The 26,810-nt window shown below is 34.6% G+C and overlaps 1 protein-coding gene across 1 annotated transcript in view; it reads left to right on the top strand.

The window, feature by feature from the left end:
* Nucleotides 1-23,595, top strand: part of LOC126765222 (lipase 3) — a 38,974-nt gene extending 15,379 nt beyond the window's left edge. The window contains exons 2-6 of the mRNA XM_050482861.1: nt 13,747-13,924; nt 14,263-14,474; nt 14,560-14,709; nt 14,786-14,944; nt 20,556-23,595. Coding sequence (XP_050338818.1) covers nt 13,747-13,924; nt 14,263-14,474; nt 14,560-14,709; nt 14,786-14,944; nt 20,556-21,566 — 1,710 coding nt within the window. The 3' untranslated portion in view covers nt 21,567-23,595. The remainder of the gene's footprint in view (nt 1-13,746; nt 13,925-14,262; nt 14,475-14,559; nt 14,710-14,785; nt 14,945-20,555) is intronic.
* Nucleotides 23,596-26,810: the final 3,215 nt, after the last annotated feature.

The following is a 26,810-nucleotide window of genomic DNA, read 5'->3' as shown; positions in this document are numbered from 1 at the left end:
GCATTAAAGGAAGCCATGACTTTGAAACCATAATTGTTCGCAGAAATTTATAATGCGTGCTTAAAAGAAGGAATATTTCCCGACCCATAGAAAGTCCTCCGGAGGAACCTTCATAATATCGACCTCTGTGCATGCTTGACACTATTGGCAAAGTATATGAAAGCATAGTAAGAAACCGCTTGGAGTTAGTAATCTAGAAAGCCGGCGGATTATCAGAAAGATAATACGGCTTTATGAAAAAGAGGTCTACCATTGACACATTATACGATGTCGTTGATACTGCGAAATGCGCAGTAAGTGGTAAGCGATGGAACGGCGGGACAAAAAAATATTGTGCGCTGATCACCCTGGATGTGAAGAATGCCTTCAACTCAGCAAAGTTGGCAAACATAATCAAGGCTCTGTATGACATGCGCGCTCCTCAATATCTTATGGAAATTGTCATAAGTTATTTTAAAAATAGGCGTATTTTATTCGATACAGATGAAGGCACCAAGAGCTACTCTATCTCGAGTAGCGTACCGCAAGGCTCGGTACTAGGCCCCCTTTTATGGAAAATAATGTATGATGGGGTACTAACGAGACACCAACCGAAAGATATTAATTTTGTTGCATACGCAGACGACCTTATTGTGGTAGCAGTTGCTAAACACCTCGATGACAGTTTAGAACTGGCGGAGCAGAAGACTGAAGTCTTGCTCATGAGTACAAGAAAAGTGGAGGAAAGTATTTCTCTCACCATAGGGGAGTGCCAGATTCATTCACAGCCACACCTAAAATATTTGGGAGTAATAGTTGACCCAAGGCTTAAATTTAAGGACCACCTAGAATAAAATAAAGCGAACAAAATCCTGAATGCCTTATCAAGAATGATGGCAATAAAGGTTGCGTGTGTTCCAGCTGGCGTTTTTTAGTTGGAAAGGTAATGAGATCGGTTGTATTATATGCGGCTCCAATATGGATCCAGGCGCTAGGCATCAAAGCATACGCCAGGCAAATAAACACAGTGCATAGGCTGTCGGCACTAAGAGTTAGCAGTGCTTTCCGAACAATTTCAAGCGATGCTGCTGAAGTAATAGACAGTATGATGGCCATTGACATCCAGGGTGACGAATACGAGCGAGTGTACAAATTATCAGAGCCAATTACAGGAGCCAAAAGAAGAGAGAGAGTAAAAAGCCTAACTATATGGCAGCAGCGGTGGCAAACCTCACTCAAAGGACGGTGGACCTACAGACTCATACCGGATATCCATTCCTGGATCGACAGACGACATGGGGACCTGATTTTCACCTAACCCAAATACTAAGTGGACATGGATGCTGTAGAAGCTATCTGTACAGATTCCAGCACGACATTAGTCCGAATTGTCTGTCGTGTTCAGAGTTGCAGAGTCTTTTATTGCCCGCGCTTTAAAAGTGCAAGGGAAAAACTTAAAACTACACTCGGTGGTAGTTGTACCGTGGAAAATTTTACGACACTCATGTGTCAGTCTACTGAGAACTGGAGAGCTGTCAGCGAAGCGGCAGCCTCAATCATGACAAAACTGAGACATGTAGAGCAGAGTAGGCGTCCGTCAGTCCGTGCCATAGAAGAGACTTAAATGTCTTATCACTCCCACGAAGTAATACTTAATCAGGTGGTTCCGTGGGAGAGTCTGGAGTTGGGAGTAGGTTAGGTTTAGCGGATTAAAGTTCCGCACTCCGGCGTTTGATGCTTCCCCCAATTAAAAAAAAAAACCTCTATTTCAGCACAAACGGGAATAAAAGGACCGATGAACGGATCCCGCTCAGTTCGGTTTTCGACCTTAACAGCGATCGGCTTACTTTTTCACGTTTCCGTTTTATTCTCCGCCATCTCTTTAAGATACACATCGAATTTTAACTAATTTCGCATAATTTCATTGTATAATTTCGCTTCGTTTTTGGAATAAAAAGATCTATTTGGTGTCCCGGACAGTGCCAATAAAATATCCACAAAAACAAAAAGGCGAGTGCACTTTGTTACATAGACTTTATATAAAAGCTGATATCTTTGGGATTCGCGGATTTTGGCGAATAGGTTGGTAGTAGAAAGTAGAAAATCATAACGCTATAAACATCTCGTGGCGAAGAATGTACTACATTGAACTTCAATATATTTTTTATTGAAGCTAAGGCTAATTGTCATGCTTTCAATGAGGAATAAGTAAGGAAGCGCTAAGTCGTAAACTAACATAGTTTCATTACTACATTTGCATGTCCGAAATATTGATATTGAGAATTACGTAATTAACTCAAATTCTTATATAAATTCTTATATAATTCAATACAAAAATATTTTCCCCAAATTTCAACACTAGACCTATTTGTATACTTAACGTATATGTTCTGTAAAAAATTTAAAAATGCTGTGTGGATCTGATGTATATGTTGGCTGATAACTACATTGGTGCTTGATTTGCATAATGAAAAGTGAAAGGTCCGATGAAATTTAAAATTTTCTAATATGGAACGTAAGCGTGCTTGTATTCTGATTCCGCTCATTTTCATTATGTAAGATAAAACTGTTAGGATAGTGTTAAGTACTACATTTGTTTGAAATTTGTGAAGTTGCTCCTGAGATATAAGCATGATTTCATATAAAGGTGGACGATGTCACGCCCATCGTCCAATTTTTATTCCGGCTCCTATGAAGGCCATCTTCTGTTCCATCTTGGTTATACATTCAATGCTTCTGGCGTTTTTATAGCCTAATATGTACATCTGCAATATCACTCGTACAGAGTTCCACTAGGATTTCAACTTATACGTCACCCTGAACATTTATATATTGAGTCAATAAGTATACTGGTGCAGTTCGCCAAGAGATGAGATAGATGGTGGAACTTGCTTATTATTCCATTGTTCCAATATCTCGAAATGCTTTTTGATTCATATGAAGCTTAAAAAATAATAATTTTTATACTCTTGCAACCTGTTGCTACAGAATACATACATGTAATACTTTTGTTCACCTAACGGTTGTATGTATCACCTAAAACTAATCGAGATAGATATAGGGTTATATATATAGTATATAAATGATCAGGATGATAAGACGAATTGAAATCCGGATGACAGTCTGTCTGTCGGTCTGTGCGTGCGGGTAAAAAATAAGACTTTTAGAAAGTGGTTTCATGAACAAATCTCCGGTCAGGACAATTTTTTGTAGTACTTCTACCTATTAATGAAATCGATTAATGAAATCGGATGAAAACCTGCCCACTCAGAGACATAAAATTTTACACCCGAGATGATAAGAGAAGGCTTTATAGGCGCCGCTGTCAAAATGTACCACGCGGGGTACGTGGCACCGCCCACATTTAGGTGAAAATCCATTTAAGTAAAGATTTTATCCGCCATCCCATTATTACGTTACAGTACGAAAATGGCTTAAACCTTATTAAAGATATTAACGATTTAAGTTTGATTATTTTAAAGAAAAAATTATTTTTCTTATGAGCTTTATAACTTATACAAAAATTGGCAATTATTTTTTTAATAATGTTTTAGAAGACTATGAGCTTTCCAATTTAAAATGATTTTTTTTCAATGAGTTATAACTCTGATCAAATTTTATCCGTCAATATCTTATAAACTGTTAGGTTTAAGAAAAAATCATAGTAAATGAATCGTGAAGATTATTAAATTTCCTATAAAATTCACAAAACGAAATTTTTTCAAGTAGCTGGTAGCAAGTTAGTAATTTTTCTCTTTGATAATAAGAAAAAAATGGAAACCGTTAGTCGGAAGGCTTTTCCGTTGCAATTATGAACTAATACTTGGACAGCCTTTTTTAAAGGTGCCTATCTACCAATTTTTCAGAGTACCAAGCGAAAACAAAAACATCCGTTTTATACCCATCTTAACCTATATATAGGTGTATCGATCGTTGCAAGTTGCAAGTGTATAAAACGTTTCGTTAGTCCTTCCTTACTTGATTTTATGATGAAAAACTTTTCTTCGTACAGGCAAATATTTAAAGACGTTTTCTTTTCAAGCGTTCAAATTTTAAAAATACATAACTCTTATTTCTACTTATTGAGTCAAAATAAGAAAATATGTGCCAAATATTTCGCCTCAAAGAACTCATAAAAAATGTTCCGCACGAAAAAAGTTTTAATGGAAATTTTGAATGGAATGTTCCATATATACAGGCGTTGTGGCAAACTTATCATACTCTGTTCAGGATAGAATTAAAAATAAGCATAGATATTTCTTTGCTTCAAAGTTATTTCTTCACCTAATGAGTGGGTCTCTTTTGAAAACGATATCTAACTTAACAAAGACTTACTTCTTTCTTTTAAAAGGTTTGAGTTACAGTAAATGCGTAAATTTATACAAATAACTTAGTTTTTTTTAATTTTTTTTTATTGTATTGATAATACGTTAAACACGATAAATAACTATCACCTTCATTAAATTATTTTGTGGCTCAACTCTCATATTTTGGTACTTGTAACCAACTTGACCGCTGATAGCACCGCATTACTAATCATAACAATTCAATGATCTCCAATATTGAAAACGTCTTGTGAGCTTGATGTATGCATGAGTGGATGCATGTATACGTATATGATTGTATAATAAAACGTTTTATTCATTCACTAAGTTGTGGTCAAGAGCGTCTTTTGTTGTGCTTTCTTGTGTTTTCCCATTATCATCAGACGCCGGTCGCTTAAATGTTGATTTTGCTTGAATTCATAACCTAGTGTCAATAGCGTGAATTAACTATAAATATGTATAAGCATGTAAGTACATACATATAGATCAATGAAATGAAACGAGATTTGTTGTTGTTTCAATTTAATTTTTCATCAAAGAAATCGTGTTTTCCCATTTCGTAATGCGTTTTGATATATGTAAATATGCTTTTTTATTCTTCTTTTGTAGTTCGCGATCGACCTTGACATTTGACCTATATTTGTTGCATTTTTATTCATTATGAGCGGGTATATTATCATAAATTTGTATTAATTAAAAATCAGACATATTAGTATTGAGATGTTCAAAAATCGACCTGGACACACATACAATAACTTCGAACTGAGGAGAGGCTAAGCAATACAAATGCAACCCGGAATAAATCTAAATTTACAAATATCACTGTACATAATAGCAGATAGTTTGTTACTTTAATGTACAACAAATTGCTCTTTAATAGATATAATTACTCACTGTTCAAATACCGGCCTCAACTTCTTACTTGCCACATTAAAGCCTATCCGTAATCGCTTCAGTGAGACACTTGCAACCTAATTAGTAAAATTGCTACATATATGTATGTATAGATGGATTTGCGAGTATGGTAAGTTTTAAAAATAGAAAAGTAAAAATGGTTAAAAAGTTAAGCTCCTTATCATTAAGTATTGACTGTTACTTATTTACTTCTTTTCAAATAATCAGTGGCGTAGCTAGGGGAAGGACGAGGGGTGCCGTCGCCCCGGGTGCAACGTCTTGGGGGCGGCAAAACGATCTTCGCTGTTTTTTAATATTCAGAAAAATACTTCAACAATTTTGTTTACAAAATTTATTATAAAAGATAAAGAGTTGTACACTCACAATATAATAATCTGAATAACAATGAAAGATATTAATTTTGACTCGAATACTCTTCAGTCTTTGAATTCGTCTTATATCTTTTGGCTTATTCTTTCTTAAAAATAGTGATAAAACTTAAAGATGCACTTTTCTAGCTTTGTCTAGCGACGTGTCACTCTCACAGTTACCCTTTGCTTTGAATGTAACAAAGACTTTTATTTCACCAAATTTTCAAAAATGATATTTAAAAATTCTAATTCAGGCAAAAATTCCTGCAAATTGTGTCAAAAGTGTACAAGATATAGGGCGAAAATGGGTTTTTTCTATGGCTTTTAATAAGATGTCTTGTAAATTTACTATCAATTTCCTCAAAAGCCGTATTGTGAGAATTTTGGAACTTCAGGATTGGTGTGGCTTCTAGTTCCTAAATTTTATATACTTATTATCGTAAATAAGTGAATATAAAAATTCACTTTCGTTCGAACCACCTCATGAAACTTTTAGGTAGGCAGATAAAGGGGGGCGGCACGAAGTTGTAGCTACGACACTGCAAATAATGGCTGTACTAAATTTGTAGTTTTCAATATAGATTGCAATATCTAACAGCACACTGTATCAACTGGGGAGATTTTCATTTTTAATCCCCTTTTGTTTTTCAAAACTAAATGAATTTCTTGATTCATTATTTATGAATGAAAAGGTGTACAAAAATTATTTTAAATTTTCAACAAAAACAGTAAACAATATTGTATTGCTGGTAGAGGTAGTATAAAAAATAAGAACACATATACCATATGTTCGTACATATGTATGTATGTGCTTGAAGCAACAGCGTATTTATGTAAATACGGAAGTAATTTCATAGGTACCAGAAATATCAGTAACAAAGCCAAAAAGTTAAAAGTGAGTACTCGAGACGCGAATTATTGCCAACTATGCCGTAAATATGCAAAACAAATTGTCTAACCGGCGAGTCGTAGACATCAAAGCAGACGATGTCTACGACTCGCCGGTCAGACAAGTATTAATGGTCGCAAAGTGGCCAATGCTTAGCGCTTAATACTATGTACATAGGATTTTGATGCCTTCAAGCAGTGGGATGTACCGGTCAACAACCTGACGCATTCTCAACCATTTGCGGTAATTCATTAAACGCACATACATACGAAAACCTCTATATTTATATGAATACGACCTTTATTATTTTCACACTAACTTTGTGTCTGTGCTTCTTTACAATGGTAATTATTTTATACCCTTATCAGTATAAATTAAATTTTTAATTCTACGAGATCTTCAGGAAATTCTGCAAGGATTATTATCTAAAGCAATCTTGTAGTCCCCGAATAAATTTTTCAGATCGAATAACTGTAGCATATAGCTGGCACACATACTGAACTTTCGAAATCAAGTTCTTGTAACGAATCTTTTGTACTTGTATCTGTGCAGAGTATTATAAATTCGGTGCAAACGTAGTTAACGGTTTGCTTTTGTTTAGACATTACAAAGAGAAAAAACTGTAAGCAAACAAATCAATTAAAAGTAATCAATAACAATACCTTAAAAAATCTTAATTCTATTTAAAACTAGACAAGTTCAAGGTTTTAGTTGAGCCTGCTTGGTGATACGTTGCTCTGTAGCGGGTTTGTTTACAGAACTGTAGCAAGGCAATAGCTATTGGATTTGAATAGTTACGAATTTTAAGTTCATTATTTTTTCTGATGTCTTCTTCTTCTTTCTTTACCTTAGAACCAAGATGTTTGTAAGTATTTGTATTACGAATGTGCCATAGTGAAGCCATTATAGCTCTAAGAATTTTTGACTGGAACGTCTGTATGTTGACAGTTTAAATTTACTGCTTTTATTTTCATGTTAGTTATGCAGTTGAAATGTCTGTTGTATAGAAGATACGAGAACAAAGAGTTAGGCCTAGCCACTTAAAAAGTGAATTTCCTATTCTTTTTTAATAACACTCGAATTTTTTAGCAATTCAAATGGAAATAATGCTTTACTTGTATGTATATAAAAAGCCTGCATTCCACACCTTATCGAATGTTTGGATTACATCAACGAATATTGTTGAACAAAACTCTCTGTACTTAAATGTCTTTTGAATTTCGTTCGAAATTCTATTTATTTGCTCTGCTGTGCCATGTTCGAACCCCGAATTGGTGCGTTGAAACTGTATTTTGCTTTTATGTAGGGAAACAGACATTTTTGGTAACACTTTGTTTTGGAAAGGCAAGGTAGCGGGCTTATTTGTCTGTAAGAAGACGCCTGTGTTAAGTCTTTTCCGGGTTATTATCCGTATCATGATGATGTGCGACGTTTTTCATGAATCTTACATTACATTAGAAAGCAAGGAGAGAATTACTATAGTAATATTTCGTAGCTCCGTTAGCATTTTTGGAGTAATTTTATCGTGTTCTGCTGACTTTTTTGGATTTACTTCTTTTATAATATTTTTAATTTCCAAAGTTGTAGACATAATAGACAAGAGATTTTTGTTGGCAGATTAAAGTCGGTACCACTCACATCTTTTATGGGCATATTTTAAGCTTATTGTGCTTTTGGGCTGTATATTTCTGCATACTTAAGCGCTTTTCTTTCTTATATCGGTATTCTGCTTGTCACGATTGTCTCATGTCTCTAATTGTCACAATCGTAATTTAGTGACTCTGTTAGTCAGGAGTCTCATTTTGGTATTCTGGCAGATACAGTATACTACTATACTGTGACATGTGACAAGCAGAATACCGATATTAGTCTACGCACAGCATCCTAAGCTGAGGAAAAGGAGGGCGATTTGCGTGCCATTCACGTCTAGCTCTAATACAATCGTAATTAATAAAGTTTATTTATCAAACTTTACATTTTTTAACATTTCTTATTTATCTGTGCAGCAAAGGATTTCCATAAACTTTCTATGACTATTCTGCATAAATGTGACTGAATCTCAATGTTGCAATGTTGAATCTCCTCCTTTAAAGCGTGGTTGTGGGCTTTTTGCAATAGACCTGTGATCTGTGATCACCAAAACGAGATAGTACATGTCCTGAAAATGTCTCAGTCAGTAACGCTAGAGTTTGAAATTTGCAATTCTTGTTCATGACGCCGCATGGTGGCTCCCGGATTGTCACTGACACTCTCACGCACAGATTTGATGTAGCCATTTGCGCGACTTCTCTTTGCACGACTAGAGTATTTAGCGTCTACATCGGATCCTGTCACCCGACATTTTTCAATTATTCTCTTCAAAGTTGACTAAGTTAAAACAGTATTCCCTCCATATTTTGTATGAAATTTTCGAACTGCAGCCGTAAAGCTTTCAACACTCCTCTATATAAATAAAACTTGAAATCTTGCGTTAATTTGGGACGCCCTGCATAAGCGTTGTGGACGAATAAGTGTAATAACTCCAAAAGCAGAGGTTAGTTAGTTTAAAGTTTGGTGAACAACTTCAAGAACATGACACAAAATGTTTATATCAAATTAAGTTAAAGGCGTTCCCTGAGTTCACGAGTTAGGTTGACAACGAAGTCATTTTAGGGAACGTTTAAAAGCTGGCGTCAGAGAAGGTAAAAGTAATTGGCAAAAGCTTGGCGAATTATATTTTGAAATGTCTTTAAACCCCGTTACTATTAAATATAAAAGCCAATTTAATGCAACGAAATAATTACAATTAATTATCGTTAGTCCAGCTGGCATTGAAATAAGCAAATTAATATTACTGTGCAATTGGAGTTCTGATCTGTGTAGCCCTTTTGCTTTACAAAATAGTAATGCCAATAGCAACAAAAGAAAAATATGTAAGTTCAACTTTTACAATTAAGTACATTCACGTATGTACATACGTACATGTATGGTTGTATATAACTAATAAATATTTAAGTGAACATGTATCTTTGTAGATAATGTACGTAAATACGCATTGGAAAAACCATTATACTAATTCCATACTCATTGTAATGCTAATATCTGAGCTCTTCAATTCTACAAAAAATATTTTAACAAATTTTACAATAAAAATTACAGACATTATCATGAATTAACATATTTTTGTCGGCGAAACCAGTAGCTAAACCATTAATTCATAACTGAGTACCTTTTTATTGTAGAAGCAGATCTGGCGAGTAGCAGCAATGTGGTGAGTGCAGATTTTTTCTGTTTTGCCTTAACACTTCCCTGACACACTTTATGTTACCATGAAAATGGCATATCAGACAGTGGCAAAGAAGCAACAAAACCAGCAGAAACAGAAAATACTAAACATACATACTTACATACATATGTGAACATGGGTATAACATAACAATTATGAAATGGTTTAGTACCGCTTCACTGACTTTATGAAGTGTTTTTGGTGGTTATCGGCTTTTGCAAATTTGCATCGAAATGTGTGAAAGTATGAGTGCTTTAGAGCTGTTCAGTTTTGTGGCCCATGTTTGCCAGCCCATTGAGTGCGGTATCTCATTGCCCAAAATGTACAAGCTAACCCAAACACTATACCTTTATTTTAATATTTACATGCTAATAAAAGTATGTCAAAATCATTAAAATCTAACAGGTTTTTGCAAACAATAAATACACTAACATTTAATACGCTCTAATATAATTTATAATAATAGATTTCGTTGTTTTTTTGGATTCCTTTTCAGTTAAGAATTAATTTGTTGTTGTAAGGAATCTCACTTAAAATTTATAGTTTGACATATCCACCTGGCCTTGCAAAAGTTGTTTGAAAAACTCATATTTCTGCACAAATATTTTAACTACGCTTGCTTTATTTAATTTAGCATAATCTTCTTCTAGACAATTTTATTTACTAGTTCCCTTTTACGATGATTCTTATAAAAATTTATATTGTTCAATAATAATACTTGTAATACATAATATCACTACATGTACACATCAATGGAACCGTAACCATCTTGACAATCGTTAATTCTACCCACCACACCTGAGACACTCACATTATATGCGATCACTCCACACACGATGATACCTCACACAACCAATTAACAAAAAGGACCGCATCATCGCCCCCACCTCATTCAATTACGCACTTCGATCAACGCTGTTGCGCACGCGCCAACTCGATTCAGCGATCCTCTTTTCAATTAGACAAATTTAGCAACATGTTGCTACGGAGTATAACAGGTTTGTACACCTGACGGTTGCTTGCATCACCTAAAACTAATCGAGACAGATATAATTTTATATATATAAATGATCAAGATGACGAGGTGAAATCCGAGTGGATGTTTGTCCGTCCGTCCGTTTGTCTGCACAAGCTGTAACTTTAGTAAAAATTGGGATATCTTGGTGAAACTTGAAAGAAAGGAAGAGTGAGTTCGGGCGTAATTGGACTTATGCCGCATCCATAAAACGCAATTAATCGAAAAGATACAAAACACTGTTACTGTTTAAGCCCCCCAAATTTGTACAGGTTTTGTTAAAAATTACTCATAGTGCGATAAATCAATAACTAAATGCGTTAGATAAATTGAACTATGAGAGTGGTAGCGCCCACAAATCTCATATCTCCGGACCTACTTTCAACCGTATTTGGTTTTTGCTTAGGGCTGACTTTTTACCGAAAATATCGGTCAATGTGTGTAATTGAAGTAAGGAAATAATATTTTCCTGATAATTGTGTGTTAAAAATAGGTTAAATCGGGTCAATATTTCCTTTAGCCCCCATATATGTAATAGAACATTTTCGACCTTCCGGGTTACTTTATACCTCATATATCGGCCAATATGTGAATTATCTTCATCTCCATATGTGATATATTCCCTAAAATAGATAAAATCCTGAAAAACTCCAATATAAGTAATAACAGGATTCTTAAACATCAATTTACGTTATTCTGACAAACCTTTTTATAATCATGGGTTAGCGCTGAACCTGAATGGATTTCATCTATGGTTGGTGTTAATCGCATACCCTTAATATCTATTTCGATCTGGTTGACGTTTTGCATACCAACTCAATAAAATAAAATTTATGTCAGATACTTACATACATATGTATATCTCATTTGAGGATGATTTTAATATAATTTTAAATGACGGGAAATAAAATCTATTTATTCAACAAAAGAAGTCAATGATCTATAATACAAATTTTAACTGAAAAAAATACCGAATTTGTTTGCATTCGTAATTTATTCACAATTCCATCGAATAATGAATGCTGAATCGAAGTATATAAAAATGGGGCTTAGTTATCCCCAAAATTAAAGTATAAAACTGTAATTTTGTGCAGAGTATTCCACTGATGAGGGGTACCTATGGTGTGGCCCAGTCCGCTAATATCTCCAAAATCACTTAAGCCGAATAAACCAACCTCTACTGAAATGTAAAAGGAAAATAACGGTTATGTTGAATACTACTAAGAGTGCGATAACTCAATAAATAACAAGTAAGTAAATCTATAGAGCAAGGTCAGCCGAATTTTCGAAAATCCTGATATTAGGTATATAGGAGCTAGGTAAAGTTTTCTTCTAATTGTATTTATTTTAGGCAAACAAATACAAGGTGCGTTCCAAAACAAAGAAGATTTTTTGAATCTAGCATCCCCTGGTGGCGCCATCTATATGACGGCTGGTGCGTTAGAATCTGCTATCATTATCGATTGTCCAGTGAGAATTTCACGACATTTCATTCATTGAAAGTGAATTTATTGCGTTTTAAGTGTCAGTATGTTTGTTTTATCGGTGCAAAAATGAGCTTCGAACAAAGAGCCAAAATTAAATTTTGTTTTAAACATGGTAAAACTTTTACCGAAACGCTTCAATTGATGAAACAAGTTTATGGCGATGATTGCCTATCCCGTAGCAGAGTGCACGAGTGGTTTCAACGTTTTCAAAATGGTCGTGAGGAAATTAATGGCGATCAACATGTGGGGCAACCAAATACGTGATCAACGGAAATTGCATCCAAACTGTGCGTGAATTCATCAAAAATCAGCCGAAATCATCATTGAAATTCATGGAAATGGAATTGAACATCACTAAAACATCGATTTATCGCATTTTGACCGAACATTCGGGCTTATGAAAGGTGTGTGCACGGTTTGTTCCGCACAAATTGACTCAAGACCAAAAATTGCTCAGAATCCGTCTCATCGATCGACGATTGGGACCGATTATTTGACCAAATGCATTTGCTCATGAAAGGAAAGCGTCATTCAAAAGGCTTGCACTGGCATACTGGCGGCCATGCCGGCCAACGAGCTAAAACACTCGTTCGACATGCTTTTGGACCATGTAACAAGCTGTATTGAAGCAAAAGGAGACTATTTTGAATAAAACAAATTGATTTTGCCGAAAAAACCATTTGTTTTTTTTTTTAAGTCCTGTTTATTTTGAAACGCACCTTGTATACTGTTGTGAGTAAAACACGTTCGGAAATATTTTATTTTTACAATAAAATGTGGGAAAATGGGGGACAGCCAATACCTTCATTATATGTAATATCGGCTGCAATTATGTCGAATCTAAGTGCTTCCTTAAGCTTAAGCCTTTTAATTTCATTCTTAAGTTCACGGATGGCGATTGATGCGAGTTTTGTATGATCTGGTTGAATACTACTGAGGAAGTGCAGAGTGTATCATTGATAATTTATAATGATTAAGATATTTGGTACTTTTCAAAAACGAGATATCATCTGTTTTGAGAGTAGATACATATGTAGCTGAGATAAAGACTCAGTTTCGTAGTGTGGTTGACAATCAAAAGTGGTCTCCTATTGTGTTCGTTAAGGTTTTAATTGTTGGCATAGTTGTTCAATCCTATCAGTTTATATTTAATGTGATCCAAGTATTTCATAAAGAATTTTTTTATTCGGATGGTTTGTTGGTGTTGGGGTACATGAAAAAAATTAAGGTTAATATTTCAAATTTTCCTTTTGAATAACAGATTTTCGGCCCAGTGCTGTGTTAGTCTAGATAGTAACTTTTTGAAATGTAATTAAATTCTACGTCAAATATAACATTTTTCAACTTACAATACTGAAAAGCAAACATATTGAAACATATTATAACTGGTGGTTACAGGTAATACACCAGTTATTCATTATGATGTTAACCTAAAATACAAACAGCAGATAGCAAGCTGCAAACCAAAAGCTCCGAAACCCGTTTACTCATGCTTGTACTATTTCCTTCAACTCTTTTTAGCCGAAATTGATACGCAAGTACGGTTACCCATCGGAGACACATACAGTGGTCACAAAAGATGGCTATATTCTGGAGATGCATCGCATACCAAAACGTGGCGCCCAGCCAGTGCTTCTGATGCATGGCATATTGGACACATCGGCCACATGGGTGCTGATGGGACCAAAATCGGGGTTGGGTAAGTTCCTGCATCGCAAATACACTTTTCTCATTCTCCAATTATTTTTTACGTTACACTTCTTTTTCGACTGCGTTCTATATTTATTGTATTTTTGCCATATTAGTCCACTCAATTTCCAGGCATTCACTTCGTTTGAGCAACAATGTCAGGATTGCCGCATTTACATATCTTCCCAATAGGGTTTTTAATTAACTGTGTTTTCGATGTGTTTCCATTTATCTTGTGTGCTACATACTTATTTTTGTGTATGTGTCGTTTGCTAACTAACACCTCACATTTTTCTATTTCCAATTTCTCTTTTTCCCCATCTCATGAACTGTGCTCATTGCACTTAGGTTACATGCTATCGGATCTCGGTTACGACATATGGATGGGCAATGCGCGTGGCAATCGATATTCGAAGAATCACACGAGCCTTAATAGCGATTACCAGGAATTCTGGGATTTCACTTTTCACGAAATGGGCAAATATGATTTACCGGCAAACATTGATTATATCCTCAGCAAAACAGGTTACGAACAGCTGCACTACATAGGACACTCGCAGGTAAATTAACATCGACGATTTTGTCTATTTTACTGCTTGCTTCCAATAGTTTGCTTTTTTCAATAATTTTATTTCCTTTCCACAGGGCACTGCAGTCTTTTGGGTTCTGTGTTCCGAGCAGCCTTCCTATACACAAAAAATACTATCGATGCACGCTCTAGCTCCCATAGCGTTCATTTCTGATATGAAGAGTCCACTTTTTCGAACATTGGTTGTGTTTTTAGATTTTTTAACGGTAAGTTGTTCTGAAATTTCTTTGCAAACTATCTGGCAACTTTCGAATCCAACATATTATTGTATACTACTTTCAGGCGGCGACACGCATGCTACGCATTACTGAATTTATGCCCAATACAAAATTGTTCGTAGATCACACCCAAGTGGTTTGCCACGACAACGCAATGACGCAGGACGTCTGTTCAAATATCTTGTTCCTGGTGGCCGGCTACAATTCGGAGCAATTGAATAAGGTAACTACACACGTTTAATTATGAAATATCAAGCTCAATTTGAGTGCTCGAATACTAAATTCGCACCATTTAGAAAGTGGACCTGTTCACCAAGTTTGGATAAATAATTCTTTTTTGCAAGGTTATGCTTTGAAAGCTATAAAAACTAATTAAGTCTTAAAATATTCAAACGTGTATTAGGTGTAGCAGAAGATAATATTTAATCGCCGTATTTAAGCGATAAGATGATATGAGCAATTTCTGGTATACATGTATTTAATTGCAACAAAGTGTAATGCCGGGTTTTCAAATAAGAGTGATATGATTTCTTAAAAAATATAAACACAATTATTGGGAAAATTCAAATGTTATTTATTTAATGTGAAATACAATTAAGTTCTGGATATAACGTCATCAAAATGGCTCAACGGATTTTTTGCAGGAACGAATTCGATGAACCTAACTTTTCGAGTACTTCTTCCATTAATATATCATGAATAACACGTTCAATATTACTTATAAAGCTTTAAGAGAGTCTGGCTCCAAGAAGTAGTCAAATCAAAATTTCGTGGAGGCCATTCAATGTCACAATTTCTGGAAATAATCGAATCTTTAAGCTTTTCTCGCAATAATTCAAGTGATTCACGTGCTATGTGGTACGTAGCCCAGTCTTCTTGGAACCAGATGTTGTCAAGATCTACTTATTCCAATTACGGTCATAAAAAGTTGGTTATCATTCATCTATGTCCCCCTCCATTGATGGTAACGGTATCACCAGCTTCATTTCGGAAGAAGTACGTTCCGTTTATTCCACCAGATTAAAAACCACACCAAACTGTGAATTTAGGAAAATGTAATGGCTGTTCATAAATAATTTGTGGATTTTCTTCGCATTAGAATCGAAAATTTTGTTTATTTACCGCACCACTCATATGAAAGTGAGCCTCATCGAGGAAAATTTTCTTAAAAAAATCGTTATGGTTTTCAAGTTGTTGCAAGAGAAAATCAGCAAATTGAAGAGTGAGTGAGAACTATTTTACACGGATGCGAACCCGGCATTTTCTGCCAAATATTGAATTCTAAATAATTTCTAGAGATATCACCATATCAATATTGATTTATAAGACTTACACTTTTGTTTCCACTCTTCAACCAATTTCTTATGAAGTGTTCTGGAGTGTTGATGTAGTTTAAAGCCAGTAAAAACTTCATAGCTTCGCAGAAAGTTGAAATGCATCCGATAAAAATAAGAATATCACCATATTTGGATAAATAAATTCAGTTTGTCACCTCAGGAAGGTTTGGTCTGCCTGCCTGTATAAGTATACGCAAACTATTTTCTTAGTTTTCTAGATACCAAACTGAAGCTTTTTGCACGTTCTTTTCTCTTCAAGAATAGCATAGAACGATGGGAATCAAGTTTTTGTACCGCGAGTTATTTTATTTGACAAGATATCTTTCACAAAATTTGGCATCTATCGTTGCCTAGGATACAAATTTTATAAAAAGTTTTCACATCGGACCACTATAGCATATACATGCCATACAAACTGACCAATCAAAATCAAGACCTTGTATGAAATTTTTTTTTGAGATATCTTCAAGAAATTTGGTATGAATTATCGTCTAAGTTAATGAAAGAATCTCCGAACGAATTGGTCAGATCGAATCAATGTAGCATATATGTAGATGCCATATAAACTGGCGAATACAAAGTTCTTGGAAGGAATCTTTTAAGGAGTATTATAGTTTCGGTGCAACCGAAGTTAATTTTTTCCTGTTTTATTTGACCAAAGCAGGCATTAGTGTGTCAAAGACCTATGACTTTGGTGACATAATTTTACCATAAGCAATTTCTGAGCACGTAAAAGTGAACCATGCGTATGCATGTGTGTTTCTAAATAATGCACAAAACACTTTTGTATTTAATGCACACCGCAACATTGTTGTCACTTAAAATTCCTAAATGCTATTGAGTTAACTTTCGCTGATGAGCGAGCTTACATTGCTAACAGCGTTGCCAACTCTTTTATTCAACGCTTTACTTCAATGAAAAAAGTAAACAAATACTAGTGTACATATAATCGGGGAGAGCTACTGCGCTAAGCTCTAAACGCTTTGTGTGCATACTATGTGTAAATACAAATTTATGTAAATATAGTAGCTTTTATTTGTGCAATGCATATACTATACATACATGTGTATCTACATAGTATGTATATCTATATCGGGTGTTACATAACCGAGTACCTGATAAACATATAGTACATATTTAAATAAGAGGTAAAATACAAAGACTGTGTTCACACGGGGACTCTTTTTTCGCTCATCAAATTCTCTCTGGTATCCCTCTTGTGTTTACAAGAGTGAAGTGCTGAACACATAGAGCGCGACACGACATGGCAGCACGACAGTGACCTGTAAAAGGCGTCGTGAATCCTTCTACATAAACTTTTCTAAGAAGGCAGCGACATAGCAATGGCCGGCATGTAGACAAGACAACACAGCTGTCCATTTTACATGTACACAATTTCGTTTTGTTCACTTCAATGAAATTTTAATATTTTGTTCAATGTGAAATTTTTTATACAAAAAATAAGAAAATATGTAAATTTATTTGTTTTAAATTATCAATTATTATTACAAATGATATAACAGAGATTTGTTAGAGCTTTGAATAATTTTACACTTTACATATTAATGGCATCATTCCTCTCTACTGTCAACTCTACTGTCGTCCTACTGTCGTTGGAAAATATATGAATATTTTGAAGTTAGCGAGAGAGTTGTCGGCCTGCAGTCGTGTAGTCATGCAGCTGTCTAAACAACTGTGTCCATTAGAACTTGTGTATTTTAATATTTGACAGATGTCGCTTGCAGTCAACACTTGAGACGAGTCAATTGGAATTTTCCTTTCATATCATATTCTTAAATTGTTGTACGTCATGCAAAAAAAACATTTATGATTATGATTTTTATTCTTATTCATTTCTATTCGATTATGCATACCGGCATATTAAATACAATAAATAGATAATAAAATTAAAATTTTTGATCATAATGTAAATGTTCTTTCGGAACCGAACACTATTGCAACGATGAAGATCGTCGAATTGCGCAACAGCGAAGACTCAAACCGCATCTGCAATAATAAAATAATTAACTTCGTAAGATAAATACAAGCTTACATATATTTGACAGTATTTAAATACCTTGTGGTAACATAAGAAGTTTACGCCTCAATGTTTTGGTCCAATAAAACTCACGAAATATGAATGAAAGTATGGTCTAGGTCATTTACTTCACATATAAAGAGATAAATAACGATTATTTGTGGTTAGATCAGAGTTTTATTTCGAACCAAATTACCAAAAGAGACATACTTGGGTTTTCTAAATTCGTCTTCTAAGTCTTTTTGTTTCAACTGATGTTCAAAAGTAATAAACCATACACATCATCAGAATAATGTTCACAGCATTGTTGAATGGATGGAATTCTTAACATTACAGTAATATACATTTATTTTTTTAATAGTGAAAAAATTAATTGTTTGGGATATATTTGTAGGTCAGTTCATCTGTTCACCGATTTTAATAAAACTTGTTATCGAATATGAGCGAAATTGTAAAATTAATAGTTCACTTTATAATGCATTGCCATCATTACTCCCACTTTCGTTTTGTCTGTGAACAAATAAGTCGAATGGATTAACTACTGTGGAAAGTCAGCTGACGGGTTCAATCCCATTTCTTGAAAAATTGTCAATTAAATGGCGTTTCAAAAGCAATCGAAATGATATGCATACATATGTACTATGTATAGATTATTATTCTCCCAGCATTCGATGAAGAGATAACTATAATTTACTGTGAGTTCCTAACCATATATGTATGTACATATATTGAATATTGATTTGGTTATTTTAGCCGATATATCTTGAACCTTAAATGATAGCATACAAAGTCAAACAGATTATAACGTGCAAATATAAAGCTTATTATTTGAAAATTTGGGTATGGCTATGCTGTAGTATATAGGCAGTATCTAGTAAACTGGATGGACAAACATCATTACTACATTACATTATTCCGCTATATATCTACATATGTTATACCTTATACCGGATTTTTCAATGGGGATGATATGATTTCTAAGTGTCGTTTCGACAAGAAAAACGTTTACAAATTATTCAATTGTATATCAAAATAATTTGCTGATTTTACCTTGGAACAAATTACAAACGATAACGATTATTTTAACAAATAAAATCATCTTCTCTGATGAGGCTTACTTTCAATGAGTGGCGCGGTAATTAAACAAAACTGACGATTATGGTACGAAGAAAATCCACGATCCACCAAAATTGACTGTCTGGTGTTGCTATTGGTCTTGTGAAATCATCGGTCCGTGTTTCTTTCGAAATCAGTCTGGTGATACCGTTACTGGAGAGCGGCATAGATCAATGACAACCAACTTTTTATGACCGCAGTTGGAAGAAGTTGATCTTGACAATATCTGGTTGCAAGAGGACGGGGTTACGTAGCACACAGCACATGCGATAACAGAATTATTGCGAGAAAAGTTTGGAGATTCGATTGTTTCAAGAAATTATGACATTAAATGTCTTTCAAGGAGTTGTGATTTAACACCATTAAATTACTTAATGTTATTTGAAGTCATCGGTGCTTAGCAATAAACCAGATTCTCTTCAAGCTTTAGAAGTCAAAATTGAACGTGCTATTCATCACATACGACTTGATTTAGTGGAAAAAGTACTCGAATATTAGGTTGATCAAATTCTTTGCTGCAAAAGAAGTCGTGGAGGCATTTGTGTGTTGTTGTATTTAGAACTAAATTGTATTGATTGCACTTCACACTAAACAAAAAACATTTGAATTTCCTTAATAATTAGTGTTTTTGTTTTTAAAAATAAATCATATCACTCTTTCCCTTTATATATTGAAATGCGATGACTTCCATATTAATATGTACTACTGTGATCAAATTGAAAGGTGAATTTTTAATTTATACTTCGCGTGTTTTTTTTCGAATCGTAAAAAGTACCACAACCAGCTCATTCGCCTGATTTACCTTCGTGTAACTTCTGTCTATTCAGCAAATTCGCATGACCAACTCGAGGACACCGTTTTAACTGAAGTGAGGATATAAAAGCTGAATCGAAGAAGGCTCTGATGGCCATCAGGACGAAAGAAAAGCTATGATTACTGATAAATTACTGATAAAAATGGACACAATTCACCTTTCAATTTGATCACAATAGTAAATAGAATTAAAATCAACCGGATGGGATAAAGTTCTAATTTTCGATATTTATTATAGAAAAAATGGGTATGGACTGATTTCGACCTTTTTTTATATGAAAGATATTTAATATTTGCGCTTAAGCTATTCTCAGTAACAGTGTTGTGGTCTGATTTTTTACATTTTCATACTGTCCTATTCGAAAACTGTTGATATCTAACATTTCGTAGTTTCAAACGACACCGTCAAATCCGAGTTTGCGCGGCTATCACCCAAGATTAGTTATTGAGATATGTAGACGAAACCACATAAATACATATGTATGTATTCTGATTGCTGTATTACATTTACCGTTTTTTTTTATTTTCAGACAATGCTACCAGTCATGTTGAGTCATACACCTTCAGGGGCATCAATTAAACAACTCGAACACTTCGGGCAGTTAATGAAATCGGGGAATTTTCGCCAATTCGATCGTGGCTTTTTGCGCAATCAACTCCAATACAATCGTATGACACCGCCCGATTATGATCTGTCCAAGGTGAAGGTGCCGGTGGCACTTTACTATTCGATGAACGATATGTTGGTATCGACGACGGGTGTCGATCGTTTGGCACGCGAGTTGCCCGATGTGATTGACAAATACTTGGTGCCCATGGAGAAGTTCAATCATTTGGACTTTTTATGGGCGATCGATGTCAAGTCACTAGTGTACAATCGCCTCGTAAGGAATATTAGACGCGTGGAGAATTACAAGCAAAAGCAAACGCTACAAATTAATGCGAGCATACATCAGTTTAGTACACATCTACACCAACAACATTTACAAGTATTACATCAACGACAATATCGGCAACAGCAGAAACAATTGCGAGAACAGCAAGAAATGGAAAATCAACAACTAAAAAAAAGCGGAAACACACGCTCCGGCACAAATCGAAATTTCCATACAATTTCGAATACGAACCTAAATTTAAACACAATTGGCAGCGCAGGTCAGCCTATAAATGGACACTTACTTCCACATGGAGGGATCGTATATTCGACTTATGCTTCAATTTTGCCGAAACTCTTGCCGGCAACAGCTACAGCGCCGTCTATAAAACCAACACTGCCAATACCGACAACGCTGTCAATCGTCAACACGAACTCGAATCAAGATTTATCTGTGATAGACACGGATATACATCCAGTTTATAAGCCAAGTGTGAATGAGCAGAAAACTATGGATAAAGAAAGTCTTTCAAATTCTAATATACCGTTAGATTTCATGCCAGTTTTGTTCTCGAATACAGAGTCCAATATGGAGGACATGAGCACGAATGCGCCACCATCCGACTTCTCGGAAACGACGGAAAAAGTTGTAGAAGGGAGTGCGTGAAACACACTACAATTGTAGTTAGTTTTTATTCAAATCTAGTTAACTAATAATGTTTTTTACGTAATTTTTAAAATTTCGCTGGATGATTCACAGAGGAAACAGTCTTATTTTGGTTCATCCTTATTTGCATATAATTTGTATTCATTCTTAAATTATTTTCTAAATAATAATATTACTACATATTGTTTTGTTAATATTTTGGGAAGACTTTAGTAAACCGTCCCAGGATTTCGGGAATAAAGTGGGTATGGTCGGATAGAGGAGATTCTCCAGATTAAGAAGATTTATAGTTATAGCCGCAGGAAGCTGATTATTTCACAGTTTGTGTTTCTTTCGTTATTGTTAGGTAAATAAATTTTAACAATAAGTTAAATATTGAATTGAAAATGTGTTTGAACTATATAATGTAAAATAAATGTGTACAAACGAATTAGTGAAGTACTAGTGGATATAAAAGTGAAAAATATAAGTGCAAAATTAATTTTATATCGTGAAAATACGTAATTAAACTTGTGGTAATTTTAAACTTCAAACGTGAATATCTCGAAAACTATAAGCTTCCTGCGGCTATAACTATATATATTCTTGATCTGGAGAATCTCCTCTATCCGACCATACCCATTTTATTCCCGAAATCCTGGTACGGTATACTAAAGCCGACCCAATATTTTTTTCAATTATGTACTTATATATTTTTTACTTATTCTTAAAATTTAGTTGACAGAATTATATTTTTGTTATTCATTTCATTTTGATTTTTTCGTTGAGTTTTTTACTCTGAAAATGTGCTAAATTTTGGATGAAAAATACATCAGAAACTTGATTCTTTCATTGTTTTACTCTGTCAGTACGTTTATATTAGAATAAGTACGCATATAGGCATATTATTTTATTTATAAGTCGAATAGAATATTAGATTTTAAATATAAACCGCAATTATTGACTGTGATGACAAACGAATAAAAGTATCTTCTGATGGCGATTAATTAGTGCATGATTTGTACAAAAATATAATTAAGCATATACCTGTATCTAACAAAGCATTCGAATGCTATATAAGTAACTACTATCCATATATGTATAAACATTTATAGAAACAAATTCCTGTGTAACAGCGAGCGTGCTGAAATAATAATAATGGCTTCGTTTTAAATATCACGTAACAATTCCTACGTATAAATACATAGTTTATTCATACAAGTCTAATATTTGGCAAGGTAAAGCTAATGTGCTCACTACTATTTTCTTCCGCAAATTTATGCTTCCTTCTTTTCAATACCAGACACTTCCCTCTTATTGGCTGTGGTGCTTAATTTTTCTGTTCAACAAAAATTCATTTGCTTCTTATTTAATGCAGCTTTTAATTTCTGCACAATTTATATTCCTGCTATGTTTAATTTTGATTCCATACACAAGTTGGCGTCTCTGTCCATATTTTCCATTTCGTTTTGCGCTATTGTGCTTTCAAACTTGTCAATATTTTTACACTAATACATACACTAATTTTCGTCAGCTCATTTATCTGTCCCTGCAACGTTAACTTCACCGTGATGCCTGACATTCAGAGGCAGTTATATTGTGATTGGGTAGAATATCCCTAAATCGCAAAATTGCCCTGCCTATACCAAATACCGCTTTTCAGCATATGTATACATATATACGTATTTATGTATCTAATATCATACATTTTTTGAACATTCCTATCATTCACCGCTTAGAAGTTGGGAAAAGTAGACTGCTAAACCCTGACCAGTTCCACAGTGAGGCAATTGTCAAATTTCAGTATAGGCACCAACATAAATATGGCTACTTGGTACAAATACTTCTTACAAATTGCGAGAGTATACATGTTCAACGACACTCTGTCTTACCCCTAACTTAGTATTTTTAACTAGTTTAGTTTGTAAATATACATATATGTACATACATAAATAATATTACTTTTATTCTTTATATTTCTTTTTTGTATATTCTTATAATCAATAAAATTTCTCAATATATGGATAATTTTTATTTGCAATGCGTATAATTTCAAAATCGAATAAATATGTTTTTCATATTTTCTGATTCTTCTTATACATAGTATAAAGTATAGTATAATAATACATAGTAATTTTGTCATTTTCCTTCTCTGCTTGTCTTAATAAGATTAAATGAATTACAAATAAAACATCTGAAATATCTTACTTCGTAATTATACGATGATTACAACAGATCGAATCACAGAATGATCTGAAAAGGCGATTCTACCTACCCATTTGTAACGCTAATAGGTTTCTCGTGGGATTACTAAATAGGTACATTAAAAAGCAAAGAGAACTTAACATATTCTTATATTCTAATATACATATGTATTTTGTTTTCATCGATATTAGATATGTACTAATTACCCCAGTGAATCGTATTATTATGATTATAATTTACCATTACAGAGCCTATATTTTAAATATTTGGATAATCCAATTATTTGCCTGATATTTGGTTTTAAGTCATTAATCACCAATAAAGAAACTTGCACAAATATTTCTTATGACACCACTTTATCAAAGCACATATCGGGGAATGTGTAGATGTTTATCTTCTTGCTGATTTCAGTCAAAAAGTTTTGGGGCTTAATGATGTTCAAATCAAGAAAAGCGGTATAACTTCGGTTACACCGAACAGGAGCATTTTATGGCACCTACACCTATGAATATATAACTGGCGAAAACTTTGGTATAATGAGCTTGACTTATAAATGGCAGAACCTAAAAAAAGATGGACAATTTAGTTCATATTACATTTTTATAAATGTTTCTCCATACAAGCAATTTTAATTGTTAGTTTATTTATTTATTTTAATATGACCTGTAATTAGTTGTTAATATTTTGTGCTGTAACCTTTATTTTTAAGGACTGCTTCACACATACGACCCATACTTTCTACGAGATTCTGACACTTAGCTTTAGGAATAGCGTACCAAGCTTTTTTAACGGCAGACCAGAGATCGTCGTTATTTTTATAATTAAACTTTGCAATTTCAGCCTTGACTTCATTCCATAGGTTTTCAATTGGATTTAAGTGAGGGCTTTGCGCTGGCCAACCCAAAACATCTATCCTCTCCGCCGTAAATCAATTTTTTACTAGCTTCGAGGCGTGTTTGGGATCGTAGTTTTGCATAAATTTTCATTTAATTGGCATAGACTCAAAAGTGGTTATATTGGTTTTTTAAAATGTGCAAGTGCTGAAACTTGTCCATTTTTCCATTGATTCTTACGATGCCAAGAAAATGTTCTTCAAACCATAATATTTCCGCCACCATGCTTTATCGTCTGCTGAGTGTACTTAGGATTATATTCTTGGCACTTATTACAAATATTTAGCCATCTGGTCCTATGCCTTTAACCTTTGTTGCGCCACTCTACAATACATTTTTTCAAAAATTTAAGCTTTTCTCTTGATGAGGTTTGGCGAAGATCTGTCGTTTTGAAATATTTTTTTTTTTTTGAAAGGAGTGATTTCTTCCTCGATGTGCGTCCGAACAACTTTGCCTGACTCAGACGTCTTCTGTCAAGTCTAGGAGATATTTCTAAGCCACAAGTAGATATGATTGGTTAATATCCGCTGCTTTCTGCCTTGATGATTTAAATGGATAATTTTTGCGATTCTTACTATAACAGCGTCTATACGCCTTATGTGGTCTTGGCTTCCGAATCCTGCTTTTGACCAATACTTGGGAATTCCCCATACATGATACTTTTTTACGAGAAATTTCCATTAGTTTAGCAATTTCGCTAACTTTTTATTATTTCTTTCACTGAAATATTTATAATTATTTATTTTTCGATAACACAATAAACGATGTTCTTATATGAAAATCTGCGTGAGTACTCTGCAACTAGTATGTGCCATTTAATATGTACAAATTTATGTATATATGTGTCCACTCAAAATCAGTATTGACTATGCATAATTGAAAACGGTTAACAAAAAGCAAAACCTAACGGAATATTTGGGCAGTACAACTCTAGTACAGCAGCATCAAATTGAATGCAAAACTTTTACATTTTAATCAACTTTCAATTAAACAATTTTAGCATTTATATGAAACTTTGTGCCATTTATGTGTCCATAGCTGTATATACTATATAACTATGTTTCAAAACGTAACCGTTCAATAGATTGCATTAATTTTTGCCCCTTTCTTCTATCTACGTAGTTAAAAAAAAACAACCTTCAAGCCGAATTAAAGTTACAAAAAAAGTAAAAAATATCATTATTGAAGATTTTTATCCTGATTTTGATCGGTCAGTTTGCATGACGGAGTGGAGGTCTTCATCTTCCTTTGCTTCCCCCGGCTAGCACTGCTGCTTAGCTCTGGAGTTTCTAGAAGAATATGATCCGGTCTTGAAACCTTCTGTTAGTCCCGCATCCTTTCGTAGAATTTTCGAGCAATACCCCTGTCGCCCAGCTTGTCAAGTTCTTCATACTCGCGCATTTCGGCCTCTCTCTTTTTTTGTCTACAAATGTCTCGCTTCCCTCTTCAACTCTCGGTATCTTTCTCATTCCGTACTTGGTGTGGTCGATTGTAACGTAGCGAGGTAGGCAGTCTGCTTTCTCTCCGCTGCGACAGTGCACTCCCCGTCGTACAGGCTGTTCTTTTGCTTTTTCCGAAAACCAATGGTTTTGTTTGCAGCTGTACGTAAGGAGCTTGAAATGCTGCCTCACAGTTCCCTTATACCGAGTTGCTGATGAATGCTCTCAGAGAGCAGGAGTGCAAGTCGAGTAGAAAACCGTTCGGCTGTCTGTTGTGATTACAACTTCTCGACATCGAACCTTCCTTGTGTTTGTTGACGTGCGTTTTTTTCTGAACAAAGGCGGGAGCGTATCTTGGTTGCAACTAGGTAGTGCTCCGAGTCGATGTTAGGATCTCGGAGCGTACGCACGTCAAAACCACTGGAGACGTGTCTTCCGTCTATCACCACATGATCGATCTGTTTGGTGGCTTAACGGAGACAGACAGGTAGTTTGATGAATTTTTCTATGCTGGAATCTAGTACTACAGTTGCAGTGGCGTAGCTACAACTTCGGGCGCCCGGGGCCAAGGATGTTCTGCCGCCCCCCTTTATCTACCTACCTACAAGTTTCATGAATTTTTACAAAATATCTTCGATATTAAGTATATAAAATTTAGGAAGTAGAAGCTACGCAATTTCTGAAGTTCCAAAATTCTCACAATACGGCTTTTGAGGAAATTGATAGTA

This window comes from Bactrocera neohumeralis, unplaced genomic scaffold (assembly GCF_024586455.1).
Source record: "Bactrocera neohumeralis isolate Rockhampton unplaced genomic scaffold, APGP_CSIRO_Bneo_wtdbg2-racon-allhic-juicebox.fasta_v2 cluster10, whole genome shotgun sequence".
Taxonomy (NCBI): Eukaryota; Metazoa; Arthropoda; class Insecta; order Diptera; family Tephritidae; genus Bactrocera; species Bactrocera neohumeralis.
Note: the sequence above shows the minus strand (reverse complement) of the source record. Positions and strands in the feature narration are given on the sequence as shown.